At 34.1% G+C, this 18,592-nt stretch overlaps 1 protein-coding gene across 1 annotated transcript in view; it reads right to left on the reverse strand.

Annotated features, from left to right (window-relative positions):
• Tomosyn (syntaxin-binding protein tomosyn) overlaps positions 1-18,592 on the reverse strand; it is a gene marked incomplete in the record, with an annotated part of 588,696 nt that overhangs the window by 236,213 nt on the left and 333,891 nt on the right. The window contains 1 exon segment of the mRNA XM_081728737.1: positions 16,940-17,074. Coding sequence (XP_081584863.1) covers positions 16,940-17,074 — 135 coding nt within the window.

Below are 18,592 nucleotides of genomic sequence, written 5' to 3' on the forward strand. Positions count from 1 at the left end.
GTATGGAACAGGAACCGAAGTGGAGAGCAACTGTCATGACACCTAACTTTTTTGAAAGATATTCAAAACCGTAATGCACGTTCACATTGGGAAATCGCTCAGTCATTTATCGAAGAACATAAATCGAATTCTATATTACATAAAACCCTTAGGAGAGCTTTATTCCACCTTCGTTCCTTTGACTTCTCTCCACTCAATTACTTCTTGTGCGTTTTTCTATATTAATGTCCCTCTAATTCACTAAAAGTGACTAGAGGCACTTTTGCATTACACTACACATTCAACATACTCCACTATAAATATTTACTAAATAGAATACAAGAATAAAACAGTTTTTTACAAGCACATTACAATTTACTACTATAAAATGTCTTTCCCCATTCGACCCTTAAAAAAAATCTATAATTAAGCCCCACGGTAGAATATACGTATACAAAATTATATGCTAAATTCATTTGTTTACATGTAGCATATAGTGAACAAATTGAAGGTAAAATATATAACGCAATAATTTTTAATTAAACTTTAGTTCATTATGTATCAAAAAGAGTAATTTATATATTTCAAATTTATAGAGAATGTAAAAAAATAAGCATCCTCGCTTCTATTGTTAAAAAGCTTTTTCCCTTCTGTACTACTTATGCTCATGAAAATATTTTTTGTTTTACTTATATTTAAAATTATACCCCACGAAGTATGTACACTTCAACATATAAATAAGGATTGGAAATCTTCTGTCTCAACGAGCCACAATTTCTATGAATTTCTCCACCCTGAGGTCTCGTCCTAATTGCGCCGCTTTCTCATAAGCCAGTGACGCACATTTTGTTTCTATGTCCCATCTGGTTTCACGGATCCTTGTGGTAATTAACCTTCTAATACTAGTGTATTAAACAAGAAAACGAAGGAAGGTGAACGTGATTACCTCAAAGCAACTACAGACGTCGACTCCAAACGCTCTGCTTTCAGGGTAAAAGGTCTTTACTTTTCAGAAAAGCCTTTGGGTAACTTCTATTTCTCTCAATTCAAAGAGATGAATTTTCTCTACGTTGTCTCTTAAAATCGTATATTATTTTCTTTCACAATAAATCCGTATCTTTTTAACATTAACATGATTAATAAGAATATAAAACGTTCCAGTTTCACAATCAAACTATTCCTAAAGCTCGTTAAAAAGATGTAAATCCAGTAAAGACTTCTTAATGCATATCGTATTAGATGAAATAAATTAAATATCCAAATTCTTCATGACCTTCACGTAATTATCTGTAACAAATCCTATGAAATATATACATACAGATTTTAAATGTTTCAGTTTGTTTCACTACATAAATCCTTCCTTAAGAGTTCACTTAAGGTTGTTAGTTAATAAAAGGAACATTTTCTCACACTAATGTATTCCTGGCATGTCATGAAGAATTATACATATTGCATTTACTGTTAACTGAATTAAAAGAAAATAACATTCAGCTAAAAGTAATACAGTATTACATTTTGAAAATTACTTTTTACATACATGACACCGGTTTGTTATGTATGAAAAAATGTGTTCATCACATAACTAACTAACTAACTAACTCTATGGCCTATGGAACCCGGAGGTTCAGTGCCGCGTTCACAAAAGCTCTCCACTGACTTCTATCCTTAGCTAATTGCATCCAGTTTCTACTTTGTATTCCTATCTCTGCGAGATCCATCTTAATATTATCCTCCCATCTGCGCCTAGGTCTTCCTAATGGTCGTTTTCCTATGGGTCTACCAGTCAAGACTTTGAAAGCGTTTCTACTTTCTTCCATTCTAGCTACATGACCTGCCCACCTAAGCCTCCTATACTTGACGACCCTAACAATGTTGGGTAAACCGTATAAACTATGTAGTTCCTCGTTATGAAGCTTCCGCCATTCCCCATTCTTGTTCCTCTTGGGTTCGAATATTTTTCTCAGGATCCTGTTCTCAAATACTTTCAGTCTATGTTCTTCCCTCAGAGTAAGCGACCATGTTTTGCAACCATACAGAACAACAGGCATGATTATCGTTTTATATATTTTAAGCTTAAAATTCCTCGACAGAATTCGCGACGACAAGAGATTTTGAACCGAGTAGTAACACGAATTCCCTGCTTTTAGTCGACATTTAATTTCTTCGTGAATATGATTTTCGTCTGTTAATATTGATCCTAAATATTTGAAAGTATCCACTTTATCAAAAGCATTATTTAATATTTTAACACCTCCACAATTTGCCGCATTACGGTCCCGACGCACTTCCATGTATTTAGTTTTCTCTGCATTTACTTCTAAACCCTTGTCCCTGCAAGCGTTTAATAAGATCTCTGCATTTATTTCTACTGTTCTCCTATCATCCCCTATTACATTTTCATCATCAGCATATGCCATAACCTGGTGAATGCCGTTCAACTCTAGGCCCTGGTTGCTATCTTTGATTTTCCTTATGGCGCATTCCAGCACAAAGTTAAATAATAATGGCGACAACGCATCTCCTTGTTTCAGGCCATTTTCGACGTGGAAGCTCGTGGACAAAAATTTTCCTACCCGGACTTTACTTTGGGATTCACTTAAACATATCTTAATTAATCTAATTAGCTTTTTCGGTATTCCAAGTTCTGTAAGAACGTTGTATAATGTTTCTCTTCTAACCGAGTCGTAAGCCTTTCTAAAATCAATAAATAGTTGATGTACAAGGGTATTGTATTCCCACTTCTTTTCGAGTATTTGGCGAATGGTAAATATTCGGTCGATAGTTGATCGATTTCGTCTAAATCCGCACTGATAATCTCCAATAATTTCATCTGCGTATGGGGTCAATCTTGCTAACAGAATATTTGAAAGGATTTTATAGTATGTTGACAGAAGAGAAATGCCTCGATAATTATTACAGTCAGTTTTGTCGCTTTTCTTGTGAATTGGAACAATGATTGACTCTTTCCACTCTTGTGGCAATTCTTGCTTGTTCCAGATAAGGAGAATGAGTTTGTGTATCTTGTTCCACAATTTTTCGCCCCCAGCTAAAATTAACTCAGCCGGAATTTCATCTACACCCGGAGATTTGTGTTTCTTTAATTTCTTTATAGCGGCTTCCACTTCTATTCGATTGGGTTCTGGAATATACGGTTCTGCGGTGTGTATCTCCTTTTCTCCACGCACCTTAGTTTTTGGCTGCGTGTTCAGCAAATCGTCAAAGAAATCTTTCCATCTATTTAAGAGGCTATCCGTATCAGTGAGAACTGTTCCGTCAGATTTCTTTAATACATAAGCACGAGGTTGATAGCCTTTCTTAAATTCGCTGATCCCCTTATACATGTGTTCATCACATACAATTATTAAATATTAAAAAAAAAAAAAAAATCATGGACGTTATTTCTTTATTACTTTTTAGGGGTACACTGGTAGTATTGAAATTTTAAAAAAGTAAAGCATCATATATCCTATGAGTTATACATTTCACCACCCCATAATTATATACTGGAGTAGCATATATCTTAGGCGTTTGTTTCATGCCCAAATGATAATGAAAAACGAAGGATAACTACTTCTCCAGTCTAAGATGAATCTTTATTGTTTGGAGAGTTTTGCCCAATGAACAACATGCATCACTGACATTATAATTAATTGTGTAATGTATTTGCTTATTACATACTGCATGCAAGAAGAAAGAAAACACTGATCACATATGAATTAGAAACTCCAACTGGAAATAGGCTCAAATCTTGCAAGCGGTGCGAGATATTGAAAAAATAATTGAAAAAATCTCCCCTTTATGGTACCCCTTGCCGATTTTTATCAAAACATCTTCCACTTGTCTCTGTAAAGGGACATATACAGATGTTGTGAGGAATGACAAGGAGATTCATGCTCATATGTGAATGATGCGCTGTGTAGAGAGCGCAGGTTCAGCTAGAATAATTTTTAAAAACTTAAATGCACATCTCCCTTTGAGAAACATTTTTATTTGTATGTTTCATCGCAGCACACGGGCGTAGGTTCTTGCTCTAAAGCCTTCCGTTAGAATGTATCGTGTGTATACAAACATACCTACATACAATGTGAGCAGAATCTTTGAAAACAAGATTCACATGATTTTCTGCATCATAGATGTACATGCATGGATAAGTCAATAAAGCCACATTCTTAGTAAACGTCTCTCTGAAAGTACAACTATTCCAGCGGAAAGAAAGAGAATAAAGAAATTTGAAATTTAGGTGACTCACGATACTTACAAAATCGTTACCAAGATGTTTTTTCCTAACCAAGTTTTGAACAGCGATGTACAAAAGCATAATACAGTAAAACTTGTTAACTTGGCTATTTTTGAACTTGGTCATTTGACTTATTTGGTCTCATTTTTGTAAAACCTGCGATTCCCCATAACAGCCTATATTTTTAAATTACTTCGTACATTGGCCACCTGCCTATTCATGAACTTGACTAATCGCTCTATAACGAATTATATGTTCCTAAGTTATTGTCTCTGTATCTTGGACACATGAGTCAAGTAAGTTCGTGATGTACAACACTGTCCGTGGGTTTTCTCGGGATACTCCGGTTTTCTCGTACATTCTCATTCTACCAATTCTTCCATCATCACTCACTCGTCTTAATCATCTGTCTTCTTCAGCATAACAGGGCATAACGTGGGACGTTAAACTCAAAGACTTCACTTTATTTTTCTAACCACTTGAAATAAAATATGTTATATCGGTTTCTGAAAAGGTCTCCCTACTAGTAACATTGGGGGTAAGGGATTCCCTACATTAATAATTAATGCTTGTTTCTTGTCTTTAAAAAATCTAGTGATCCTCAAGACATTCATGGCAAAAAAAATGAAGCTAGAACATTGTCAATAGAAAAGAGAAATAACATGCATAAACTATAGAAGGTAAGGTACTTGGTTACTTTATGTTTGTCATCAGTAAATGTACAAACAGAATGACAACTTGTCTAAATATACCTTCAACAATTCTTTAAAATTTGCAAGAAATTTTTTGTCTAGCTGGCTATAAAACACGATACCTCTTTTTTCCTTTTACATATTGCCTTCAAAATACCTTTGTCTCTAAGGAACACTTGCTACGGATCTCTACAAATTGACTGACATTTAAGCATTAGTTGGTCTCAGCAGAAGGGATCGAATAAAAGAAATAATAAATGCATGTTTTTTTTCTGAATAACAGCTCATCAAGTTTCAATAGGTTATGTTGCAAAGAATCGTAGATGCTATAATAATTACATATACTGAAAAATACTTTCTACTATTACGTATTTCCATTAAATGAAATGAAATGAAATCTCTAAGTTTTACGTCCCACGATTATGCCGGTTAGGCTCAAGGAGACGGTGATGATGAGAGATGAAAGAAATTGTGGAATGAAGAAAGTGGGAGGAAACGGGAGAACCCCGAGAAAACCCACGAGCACAATGTTTGTCCACCACAAAGTCCACACGGCGCGAGCTGGGATCGAACCAGGGACCCCAAGCTCCGGAGGTGAACGCTCTACCACTGAGCCACCGCGCCCCCATATTTCCATTAAATATTATACTTATTTAATAAAATATAAAACACACCCAATCGGAAAACAAGTATTTCGAACACAATGACGTAAGAACAAATATACATCATCATTCTCAAAATCTAACGAGAGAAACAAGCTTTATCGATCAAGTCCTTCTTAAAATATATTCGTCTTTAGTGTCCGTTTCGAAACAAAAGAAATGAACAAAATAAATAGGATAATTTTAAAAAGGAAGATTACGAAAAATAGTTTTAAAATGATCTGACTACTTACAGGCCAAACAGAAACATGTAACGAAGCTGATGAAATGCATTCGATACTCCTGCTTTCGTCTATCTCTCAATAACAATATTATATATATATATATATATATATATATATATATATATATATATATATATATATATATATATATATATATATATAGCGATACAATATGTAATCATTATTTTCTACGAACTTCCTCTTGAAGTGCCAATAACTGGCACGCTTACCCAATACAAATATTACGTTATATATAGTTTATAGGTATTCGATATATGTAGTAAATCTGACTACTCTTTCCATACCTGAATTTTTTAAAACGAAAACACTCGATCTTTCAATACGTATATTTAATTAAAGCAATCTGCACATACACGTCCATAATATGTTCCTTGTCAATGTTACATCGCTCCAAAGCTTACTATCAACTTTAGAAAAATTCATAGTATCATTTTAATTATGTAGCTAATTAATGTACGATCCTAGAATTTATTTAATCAACATAAATAAATGAGAATATCAATTTTAAGGGACAGATACATGAGAAACCGTTTACATTAATTTTACGTGATTCAATTATAAAATTATTTTTCCAACTAAAGATATTCTAAAATTTAAATGTATTATGTTAATTGAATAATTTTTCAGATAAAAATTAACACTACATTAACCCAGGCTAAAAATGAAAATTAATATAAAGGTATGTAAAACAATTTAAGTTCTAGAAAAGATTCGTAGGGAGTAAGATATGTAGAAACAGTTAAACGATACGGACTAAAGAAACAAATGAGAGTAGAATAAAGATTCTAAAAATCGATGAGACTACGAAAAAACTCGAAATAAAACAAAACGAAAATTAAACTGTTTTTAAAGTTATGCATAGTCAAGTAGTTTGGCACCATTCCAAACTTTTGGAAAGAAGGAAAAGATAGGAAAGAGACTGAGGGAAGAAACAGATACCAATTGATTTGTTTGACAGAAATCTGACCGAATTTCCAAGAATCTGTTCAAAAGTCTAGTTATTCCTTCACAGGAAGTACAGACGTTCAGGAAAAACTGTAATGAGTTTTCAGAAACAATTTCTTAAAATTAGATAGTTTTATAATAAAATAATACGGCTTACGCACAAAAAATTCTTATGTCCAAACCAGAAGAGGAACACGCGAGCAGTCGTAGAATTCGATCTTGTTTTTTTTGATTCACCACTGCTAGGGAGTTCAGCTCTTATACGTTTAGTTACATTCGAATGCCGAGTTAATAAACTATGCAAACCAGTTACATCTGAAGAGATATACCTACTGGTATACATAATTTTGCTCACAAATCAAGATAAGAAGATTGACTACTTTGTTTTAAGATATACTCTGATCTCCTTGATTAAATTCGCCATTTGTATGTATTTTACACCTTAGATTTTTTTAAAGGATACTCATCCAAATGTATTCACAATTTCTTACACATATATGTTATTAAAATTAGTGTCAACTCCATTTTAGATCGTACACCTACTTACAAGTTTTCTTGATTGGTGCGCAATCAGCGCCTCTATAATTATTTCCATCTATGATGATTTCCACACCACAAGATGCTACTAAACTCACACTTTTATCTAGAGTAGGAACCACGTCTGAAGAGTGCCATTTAAGTTTTGGGCTTTTATATGAAAGGAGATACTCCTCCATGAGACTCCCTTCTCCCCCCAAAAAACTGGAATATCACGTACTGAATTTATTTGAAGTGTATAGTTTCTTCGATTAAGTTAAATTATTTACCACTCGCGATAGATGCTCATAAAAGTCATAAGATTTATAAGATTCAATAGGATTTAAAATCTCAAAATATCATAACAGTATTGTTCTCTGTGCCTTGCCCCAACAGACGCGTTAATTATAAATAATAATAATAATAATAATAATAATAATAATAATAATAATAATAATAATAATAATAATAATAATAATAATAATAATAATAATAATAATAATAAGTTTCAGGACGTTTATTAAATTCCCTCTAATTTCAAACCAAAATACATTTTAATATCATGCAATATTATTAATATAACCATGATAACAAAGGGACGAGGATTTCCGTTTTCATTAGAAAACGAGACAATATTACTACAACTAATGCGAGAATGACATCTTCAGACTAATACACATGACGAGTGTACACTAGACTACATATTGATCCAAGAGTTGTGCACGAAATCTGAAATATAAACTTAAATTTTTAATTGTACGTGTTGTATTTTTGAATTTTACGATTTGCACAGATCTGGTCTTCTGGCTGAAGGAAATGAATAATCAAGGGACAATATATAACATTCATGCCACATTTTCCAACGCAGTGACAAACAGGTCTTGTGATCGCCAGCCACCTTAGGCCGTCCGGCCATGCCAGCCGAAAGGACTCAAGCAAGTCAAGAGTAATGTAGATCCTCTTTCTTAAGTTTCTCAACCACTGGGATGCAAGAATACATGGGAGTCACGAAGGGAAGTGGAAAAATATAAATGAAACTAGGATATAATAGTAGATATAATAGGATAAATATTACTTGAATTTATTTTGATAGACATTTTTATATCCATACATATTGTCAATACAGCAAAAAACATTAAACAAATGAAGAATCGTTTAAACAAATAATAGGGATAAGAGAAGAATGAAAAGTACGAAAAACTGCAAATTGGAATACAAGAAAAATACAATTCAAAATCGAGGCTATTGTCAGATCTGAGCCTAGTGAGATATTAGCATAAGCGATAAGCAACAATGATCACAAAATATTGCACGCTGGAAAGTACGAGAGTCACTGGCAAGAGAACGGGATAAAAGAGTGGTTGGGAATACCTGTTCTAAAATGTATGACTTACCCAAGTTGCGTTGGCAGATTTCAATGAACTGAGAATTTCTTAGATGGGCAATATTTAAATCGAAAAATAAAACACAGACAAGTTACCGTAATAACTGACTTTCCGGGATATGACTTAAGCGCATAGTTTACAAAATAAATGTTTACAAGTATACATGCTGACACACACACCCTTCATGATGAAATAAGTAAAACACACTTGACAATTTGATCGAATAAATTTGAGCAGTGCCAATTGGTACCCAAAAAAATTAAACTGAGTAATTATGGAAAGTGATAATATTAACAAATAAAAACTAAAATGAAATGTACTGAAAGACAAATATAAAATAATATACTATCTATTTGTATATAAATCAATATCTTGAGTTATTGAAAACGTATAATTTTATAAGCAAAATTTTATAATTTTCAAAAGATTTCTAGAGATTATATTTATTATTATTATTATTATTATACATATTCCTGTGTATGTATAATATACATGTTATAGATAATATGCAGTATATCTGTACAGATAATACACTAATAATAATATACATATTATTATGTACTTTTCGACGTTTCAAGTTTCTTTTTGACATTTCTGGTTCCTTTGATTCTTGTTCCTCTTCTCTTTTGTGATCTTGAAATACTCTAATGAAAGATTCACAATAGAATTAAATCCATTAACCGCTCAGTAATCCAGTATACTCGTATCTCAAGTGAATGACATGCCTGTCAGCAGCATGAATAATAATAATAATAAAAACAATCTGTGAACCGTGACCTAACTTTACCATGAAATAAAATTCGAACGATTTAATGCAACAATATAGGAATATAGTTTAGTCCATATTATATTGTATTTAAGTATACGTTGAACATGAGAAAGAAAAAAATTGTTTTTTCGTGAAATGCTAGTATTCCAATGCTACTTCAACTACCTGTCTTTAAAAAAAATTGAAATGGTACTTGTTGTGAGAAAATGGAACTGCTCACGAAGGGAGAGAAAAGAAGAGAGACTGAGGAAACCAAACTTGTGGTGGGAGAACACAAGAACTAACCATAAATTTCGGAAAGTTTCCTCGGAGACAAATTAGTTTTGTTGCTCTTGTACGTCACTAATGGCTGTGAATTCTCGGTCCCAGACTACAGTTAAATTTCTTCAAATTTCAATCCACTCAGGCTCTAATTCTGGTCGTCTCCTCTCTCCCCTCTCTTACTCGGCGAACTTGAGAGTTATTCTTAAGGTTGAAAGTAACTAATGAAAGATGCACTTCTACAAAATTAGCCGCTACAAAATTGTGGTACTGAGTTCTTCTACGAGCGACAGTTGAGAGAGAAATGACGTAATTTACAACTGTTTCAAAAATTATTAATCCATGCTTGGAAAAAACTCTCACGCACTCAAGTAGACATTGTTATGCGCATATGAAAGTAATTACTTGAAAAGAAAAATAAATAAATATATAAATACATTCATATTTACTCAGAGGTATATGGGGCTCGGTCTTCCCCAATGAAGTTACTCTGTTATGTGTTCATTAAACTTGTTTAATGCTTGCAGCAAATGAAGAATGGTTATAATACAATACGGAAGAAAAATTTATTTTACGGAAATATTTTAAACCACGTCAACGCTAAAATAATTAAAACAACTGAAATTCATAATCATCTTTGTTACTCTTATTTTCCTAACTGGACGCACACAGTTGCGAATTTATATCTATACTATTCCATAACAGTGTCGTTTGATAATGATTACTTGGAATTTTTTTTATATACCATTTATACCCATATAAATGCAAAATCAAACGAATACACTTTCATAAATATGTCTTTTTTTGTTTCCTTATAAATAATTTATTATTTCACTTTCTACAACATGTGATTTTAACTTCCCACATTGTCAAGGTTCGTTTTTCAACAAGGTATCATATTGCAAACATAATAATAATAATCATGAATTATTAATGCTTCCACATTCTGAAAGATGATTATTGGTTTGCTTTTAGTACGTAAAAGTCCGGCCCCGGTCCCTGAAAAGTCATTCACCCCACCCCGCAGAAAAACTTGCTGTAGTGTATTTACTGAAAGAGAAAACTAATTCTAAAAAATTATTTAAGGACGACTAACAAAAGATTCTAATAATTCAGATAAAATACCTAAATATTTTCTGAAGAATCAAAGGTGTTCAATTTCGACAAATATTACTACAATACGAATTTCACGATCACTCCTCGTTATCGTGTTTGTGTTTATAGTTTTAATTAATCTGTGCACAAGGAGCTGCGTCAAATATTTTTAATGAAGTAAAATAATTTAAAATACGTCTCACTGAAACTATATATTCCGCCCATTTTGACTAATTTTTACCTACTTCTTTCAATTTGAAGTTGCAAATATATACAGTACATAAAAAAAGTATACAACTGAACAAAACATTTCGTTGTTATTTTTAACTTCATGTTTAAGTTCAATATTATCCTAGCATTGATCTTGCAAAAATTATGACGTACTAGAATTAAGAGAGAGTACGTCGACAACAGAAGAATATATGCAAGATAATACCATAAAAAAGTGGAGAAAGTGATGAAAGCCCTAAGATTGATCTGGACCCGGAGAATACAGTGTGTCCCACAGGTGAAATGAAGTGAAATGAAATCTCTGAGTTTTACGTCCCATGATTATACCGGTTAGGCTAAAGAAGATGATGATGATGAGTAATGAATGAAATGGTGGAATGAAGAAAGTGGGAGGAAACGGGAGAACCCCGAGAAAACCCAAGCACACAGTGTTTGTTCACCACAAAGTTCACTTGGCGGTTCACCTGGCACCCAGAGATGAACACTCTACCACTGAGCCACCGCGGCCCTGTCCCACAGGTGAATAAGTAGTGAAGCTAAAAGGGCTAAGCACAGGATCGAGATTGAGTCCGGTACTAGTGGATGTTGCCCACCAACCTATGGTTGAGGTAAACAAGAAGATTCTTGGATTGTTTTTTTATAATTGTCTGATAAAGATGATATATGCATGTTTTAGTCAGATCCTGATTATACAGCCTATCTTCGGATGAGAACGGTGAAGATATAAGATACCGTAGTAAATCCTGAGATCAACCCAACGGGAAGTGCTCTGAACATTGGTATTCATCTCAAGCGCACAAGACCTAAAAATCCAGGTATCTCACATACTACCCACAAACATACGTTATTATATTTAACACTTTTTGAACTATATGTTTTACGATTAGTGTGATTTACCAACGTCATTTTTTTTAAAAATTACACATTAACTATCAGAGAATTACACAAACTCAGAACTCGATTTCATAATAATAAATAAGTAAATAAATTATTCGTAAGCAATATATTATCACTATTTCAATATTTATCCAGTGCGCATTATTTATTGTCGTTTGAATCCTACTAATGATCCATAAATCCTTTGTTAATTTGTCAGTCACATAGCTAATTAATACTAAACAAGATTTTATAGAATGTAGATGAAGGAATTATGTAACACTTTTAATTAATATGCAAAGCCTTCAATTCATTACTGTCATCGAATAAAATAAAGTAATCTGAGTAATTACAATTGATGTTAAAAATGATGTGTGATGACACTAAAATCTCACTTAAACCAACTCTCTTCTACACGGATAAATTATTTTTCAGGTTGCAGAATTGCCATCAGAATGCTGTCAATTAGTTTCCGTAGATTTCCAGATCCCAGAAAGGGACTTTTTATACAACTAGTTGTAATATTTTGGTTTCTATTTCATATATACGGTTTGTCCGGAAAGTAGTAGGACTGATGATATACACTGTATTCACAATTTTGACATATCGACTTAAGTTTTAAAAATATCCCCCTTCTACATCAACACAGCGTTTCGACCGACTCTGTCAATCACTGAAGGCTCCCTGGAACGCAAAAACTGGAATGCTCTTCAGCTCCTTCGTTACGGCCTCTTGAATGGCCTGGACCGAGCTGTGGTGCGGCCCTTTCATGACCCCTTTTCAGTAGGGGGAAGCGGAAGTAGTCTGCAGGAACAACAACTGGACTGTAGGGTGGCTGGGGGAAGCTGTGTGATGCCATGTTTGATCAGGAAGTATCAAGACAGCAAAGGTGGCTTGGGGCATTCTTGTGATAAAGCTTCCATGATCCAGCGATTGGTGGGAGGACGAAGGCGACTCGTTTTCTGAGTCTTTCAAGTGCTTCCACGTACAATGCAACATTCATAGTCGGATCAGGCGGTACAAACTCTCTGTGAACCACTCCTTTGCAATCAAAAAAGATTATCAACATCAATTTCATTTTCAACTTCCTCATGCGGGCTCTTTTCGAGATCACTCCCATAAGCAGTCTTGATCATGTCATAGTCTCACTCGCAGTTTTACCCAGTTTGACGCAGAACTTCACCGCGTAACGCTGGTCTAACGATTTATTGTGGAGATGACAAGGCACCTTGAAAGGGGTTCACCTTAAACTCGATCTATTTTCCGCAAAGGCTTGGATACGACTGGCGACTTGTGCGCTGGTAGCTATGACCACTAACACCCAACCAGCGCAGTAACATTCCCCTCCTTCACCACGTTTTGGCGGGGAAAAAAATAGTCCTATTATTTCCCCGACAAACTCTGTATTTCTAAGGTCACAATCATTAAAGGTTCTTACGTTTTAAATACAATCACTTCTTTATCAAACGTAATTAGGTCTAAGTTTCGTTCTTCGTTTAATTATTAAAGAATTCAAACGATTCACATTATAAATTTGATTAATTTTCTGCCTGTGTCAATCAAAAATTCATAATACTACTATGAATTAATAAGTAAAATTATTAAAAAGCCGATTCTCATGTTTTCGTAAGTGATGAAATTGTATCATTTTACCATCAGTTTCTACAGATTTTCTAGTTCGACAAGCATCTCCATTTCAAGTTACCTGTTCGATTTACGGCTAAGTGTCGATTTTGAGAAAGAAAATACAATAACATAAACATCTGAAATCAATTTCGAAAATTTCAGACAAAAATAAGTTCTAGTGATTCATAATTCGAAAGTCGTTCTCTAATAAATATAAGATGTCTCCAAGTTCGTAGCTTTCCGTATTTGGAGGATCTCTGTTTGACTAACAGATGAGAGAGATCAAGAGAGGCTTTAACCCCCCCCCCCGTAGACTGGACTGAAAACTACATGACTTTATAAGACCTCTCCGCTAGCCTAGATCGCGCCTTTGGAGCATATGAACCCGAGTTCAACTCCCGGTGGGAGAACTAAAAATTGAGTTGAGTTGATTTTGAGTTTAACGTCCCGTTCAGCAGCGAGGCTATATGAGACGTGGACCTACTGATTAACGTGAAATCCGAACCACATGAGCTCTGCCGGGAACCCGGGTCTCCCACGGCAAAGGCGCGTACGCTAACCGCTTAGTCACGAAATTGAATGCAGAATGGTAGTTCGGATTCCATCTTAAACTGTAGGTCCATGTTTCATACAGCCTCAGTGCTGGAAACGGACGCTAAACTTCAACAAAACATACATAAATTATCTTGTTTGGTGTTCCATGCTTTCGTTCCCCACTCCCTCAAAATAGGCAGTTTATGAAAAGAAATATTAGTTGACATACCATCTCTTCTATGCACCTTAGATTTCGTATTTTATTGCTAGTTGTTTCAGGTGGAAGTGCTTGCTTGCAATTAAGGATAATGTTTCAGGTGGAAGACGAAAATCTTGTAATACGTGGAGATTTACATTGCCCAACCTGAACGAGTTTTTCATAGCACGGTATTTCAAAAAATGCTTCTTCTTGTACCCAATTCCTCCATCATGCAACTTTTCAAAGAACAAAAGAATGTGTACTATACCTTCTGACTAAATTTAAATGAATGTATTACTGGGATGAGAGCTATAGTAGCGAAACCGATTAGACACCTACCTACTGGGTTCTATATCCTCGGTGGAGACGGGAATTATTTTCCCATTTCAACGCGCTCAAGGATTCACCAGCTTCTGAGTACGTGAGAGAACATCGGAATAAAAGCGGCTGAAGCGGAGCTTGATGCCGACTCTATCATCTCCTATATGCATCCAAGTTTCGTAAGAGTAAACTAAGCTTATCTCCAGGCAAGCCTTGATCTGTCCGGATTAAGGTGTGTCCTATGTGAAGATAGTATATGGCTAAATCTTTGGGGCTCGAGCCAGTAGCGGCTCTTGAGACAAATCACATCGGTACAAATTCAAACTTTATGGCTACAAACTAACAGAAGAAAATTTACTGTACTTATTCTTGTATCCACGTAAACATTATAGATGTTAAGTTTTCTTTACTTGGTTTGTAGTGATATTTTATTTATTTATTTATTCTTTACCGACGTGATTTGTCTCCAGAGCTCCCACTGGCTTGACAATGCGATGGCAGTAACTGCGTTTATAAATTTGTGAGTTATGATGAAAGAATTAAGTGTTAGTTGATAAGCTTTCGGAGATGCTTGGCTCATGGCTCATTTTCTAAATTCCTGATTATTTATTTACGAAAATAAACGTGGCAGAGCCCAGAGTACAAATTTCTTTTTAACGTTTACATATTTGTCTTCAAGTCACTTGAAAAACGAAACGTTTTATATTATACAGTCTCTCTCTCTCTCTCTCTCTCTCTATATATATATATATATATATATATATATATATATATATATATATATATATAAGAATTCTGCTTTTGGTGTAGTCTTTTTCTGTAAATATTCTCTAAGTTGTGTCTGAACTTTTAGATTTTGTAAGGAAGAACTCTTCAGTATTCGCTTCACAGACATCACCAGCGAATCGTAGATTTCTGCTGTATTTTTTCTCGTCTCTTCTCTTCCATGTTTTGCAGTCTTTCTCTTTGATGTGATGTAGGTTCTAAAACTTTCTCTCGCTGTCTGTTGAATTGTGGACGTTTAAAGCAATCGGATGTTCTCAAACGTCAAATATCGAATTTCTTCCTCTTGGGTTCACTGTTCTCTGCTTCTTGGTGAGTTTTGAATCGTATCAGCGTAGGTAACGGAGAAATATTAAATTGGTTGGCCTTCAAAAGACATAAAATAAAATAGAACTGGTGGATTTAGTTGTGTTTTGTAGCACACGAATTTGCTAAATACATATTTTGCTTATGAACATAAGACGATGGCATCTATTTACATTTAACTGAAACTAATGTAATTACGTTTTCCATTAGTATCTATCACGAAAGTGTAGCCTTCAAAAACTTAACCAGTAGTGTCCCTCAGAGATTATTCTTTTGTGGGAAGAGAGAGAAAAAGTAAATTTCAAGGTAAATTTTGTGTTTCAAAATGGTACACGAATCTGTTAAGGAACATTTATTCCTTATGAGTTATGAGCTTTATACTAACAGGGTCAATGGGCCCCAAGGACTTACTCCGTTGTCCATGGCACCTAATATTTTGTGTATGAACAGATCTTTATTGTTTATCGAATGGACTAGGTTTCATTAGGAAGTCCCGTTGACAGGTTCAGGTTCTTTCCTTGTTCGTTTTACCATATCGCATTCAACTATATCATAATCAACTGATTCACAACTTTAATCAAACAATTCAAAATGGAATTCCACGAGTTTCTGATACATTTTTACCAAGTTTAAGTTGCTGGTTAATTTTGAGGAATTACATAAATTACCATTTGAAAAATAAGAAAATAAATTTCAATCTGGCCCTTCCAAATTCAGCTAAAGCAATATGTACAGGCAAGTACTTCAGCAAATTTCATTTAGATTCAGGTGATATATTTCAAATTCAAAGGAAATGTGATAAATTTTAAACAAGTTACCCGTTTCTTTTGAAATGAATTTAATCGAATTCATGATTATTTTCATCATTGAAAAACTGTTTTAATTTCATAGTTTTAATGTACAGGTTCAGCTGTGAAAGGAATACTTGCTTTCGTTTCGAAAGAAAACTTCCTACAATTTTAGTCCAGACTCTCTGTTTACTTCTGCCAAAATACATAATTAAATTCATTATTATATAAAATGTTTCGTCCAAACACATTCCGTTCGTCGGTTATCATTCACTTCATGTTGTACACATTAAATATTTTCAACTTTAAGAATTAAATAAAACTTGCAAGTTCGTCTACTAACTCTGGAGATGAAGATGCACACAAAATCAGCTCATTTACGAAAACAACGCAATATTATGCTGCACTGTTTTATATTTAAATACAATATTTCATGATACACATACATATGAAACCGCTACTAAAGAAAACATGCGCTCCAGTACTTACACTTCGATGGCTTTGTTCCAGTTGATTACGTATCCCGACAATTCAAGTTTCGCTATTTTGACTAGGAAGATATTTCCCCTCTCTGTACCGACGTACAGCCATTTGCTTTGTAGCGGGAGATGTATGTACGTTATCCTGCAAAGAAAAAGAGCTATCAACAAATATTTTTCCAGAATAACAAATAAAATTGTTTTAATGTTTGAAGAAGTAATTCGAAACCAAAGGTTACGGATAATTCAAGGAAAATTAAGGAATATGATGTTCATCATAGCCTCTTTTACCACTGATCCATCTTAACCTGTTTTAAATTTGCAATGTCTGGTTTGAAATTAGTCCTTTTACTTTTATCTAAGCTGAAAAATATCGTCATATTTGATATAATTTGCGTAATACATATACGATTCTCTTTACTCAGTTCTTCGTTTCAAGTTATTTCTTGCAGCCTAATGACGATTTGCCATCCACTAGGAATCACACTAAGGACCACACATACTAACAGTAATTGAAGAGTAATCATTCAAATACTCGTCAGCCAATAGTGAATTGAGATATTTTCTGAAACAAAAACAAAAGAAGAAGAAGAAGAAATAAAGAGAGATTTCCTGTGGGAATTCTCTTCCAATTCCTACGGAAATTATCTAGTTCTAATGTTCAAAATATATCCGAAAAAAAAAATGTCTTTCAGAAAGAAACACCCCACGGCGCTTTTCTGATTCATCCTGAGCTCAGCAAACACAATACAAACAAACAATTAAACGTACTCAATCTTGAATTTCTGACGATACAATCTTCACTTTTTCACGCATTGGAATAAATTATTAATTATATACATTAACAAATATGACAGGCATTAATGCATCAAACTTTCAGTTTTGTATATACTGCGTATTCATCATCAATATCTTAAGGATTTTGCCACTACTGGCAGGACATTTTTTTTTAGTACAGTTATATTCCCATCAATGGATGGGTGGGCCATAGAAGGTAAGGCCTTCTCTTGGGCCAGTAACATTAATTTAGGTGTAGTAAAGGTATTAGGAGTGGGTAACAGAATTACTTATTTATTAATTTTATTTACGATTAATACATAATGAGATGAGAGGCTAAGTGATGGTAACAATGGAGTGCTGAAGTGCTAAAAAGTTCTTTGACTTTATGGCAATAGTTCAGAGAAAAAATTAATAAGGATGGTGAATATGTTGAGCAGATCTGGGACGGGTTTCAGCTTTGGTATGTAAGTGTGAAGCGTGTGTATTATTTCGGTTAGGTTTAAATCTTTCAGAAATTGAAGAAGTTCTTTAATAGTTTTGACGATGTTTTCAGAGGATGAATTGTAGACTGAACATAAAATACTAAGTGCCAAAACGAAAATATTGAGTAAACAGCCCAGATGTTACTTGAGAACTGATGCGACATATAGACAAGCGCATTTTTCTGGAGATTAATTGAACTACTTCCACAGTGAATACTAGATAGCAAGTTTTTCACTGAGTAGTGTTAGAAACATAGGCCACATTTTTACATTAAACCGAACTTTTCCATTTCTGGCACTAAGCACGGATTTTATATTTAGTCTACAATTGTTATCAGAGGACGCATTCGGTGCTGAAGCTCTGACAGTGTGTGATATTGTGGGCTCAGATCTTAAAGTGG

Source organism: Thermobia domestica, chromosome 1, assembly GCF_964235325.1.
Source record: "Thermobia domestica chromosome 1, izTheDome1.hap1.1, whole genome shotgun sequence".
NCBI classification, from domain to species: domain Eukaryota; kingdom Metazoa; phylum Arthropoda; class Insecta; order Zygentoma; family Lepismatidae; genus Thermobia; species Thermobia domestica.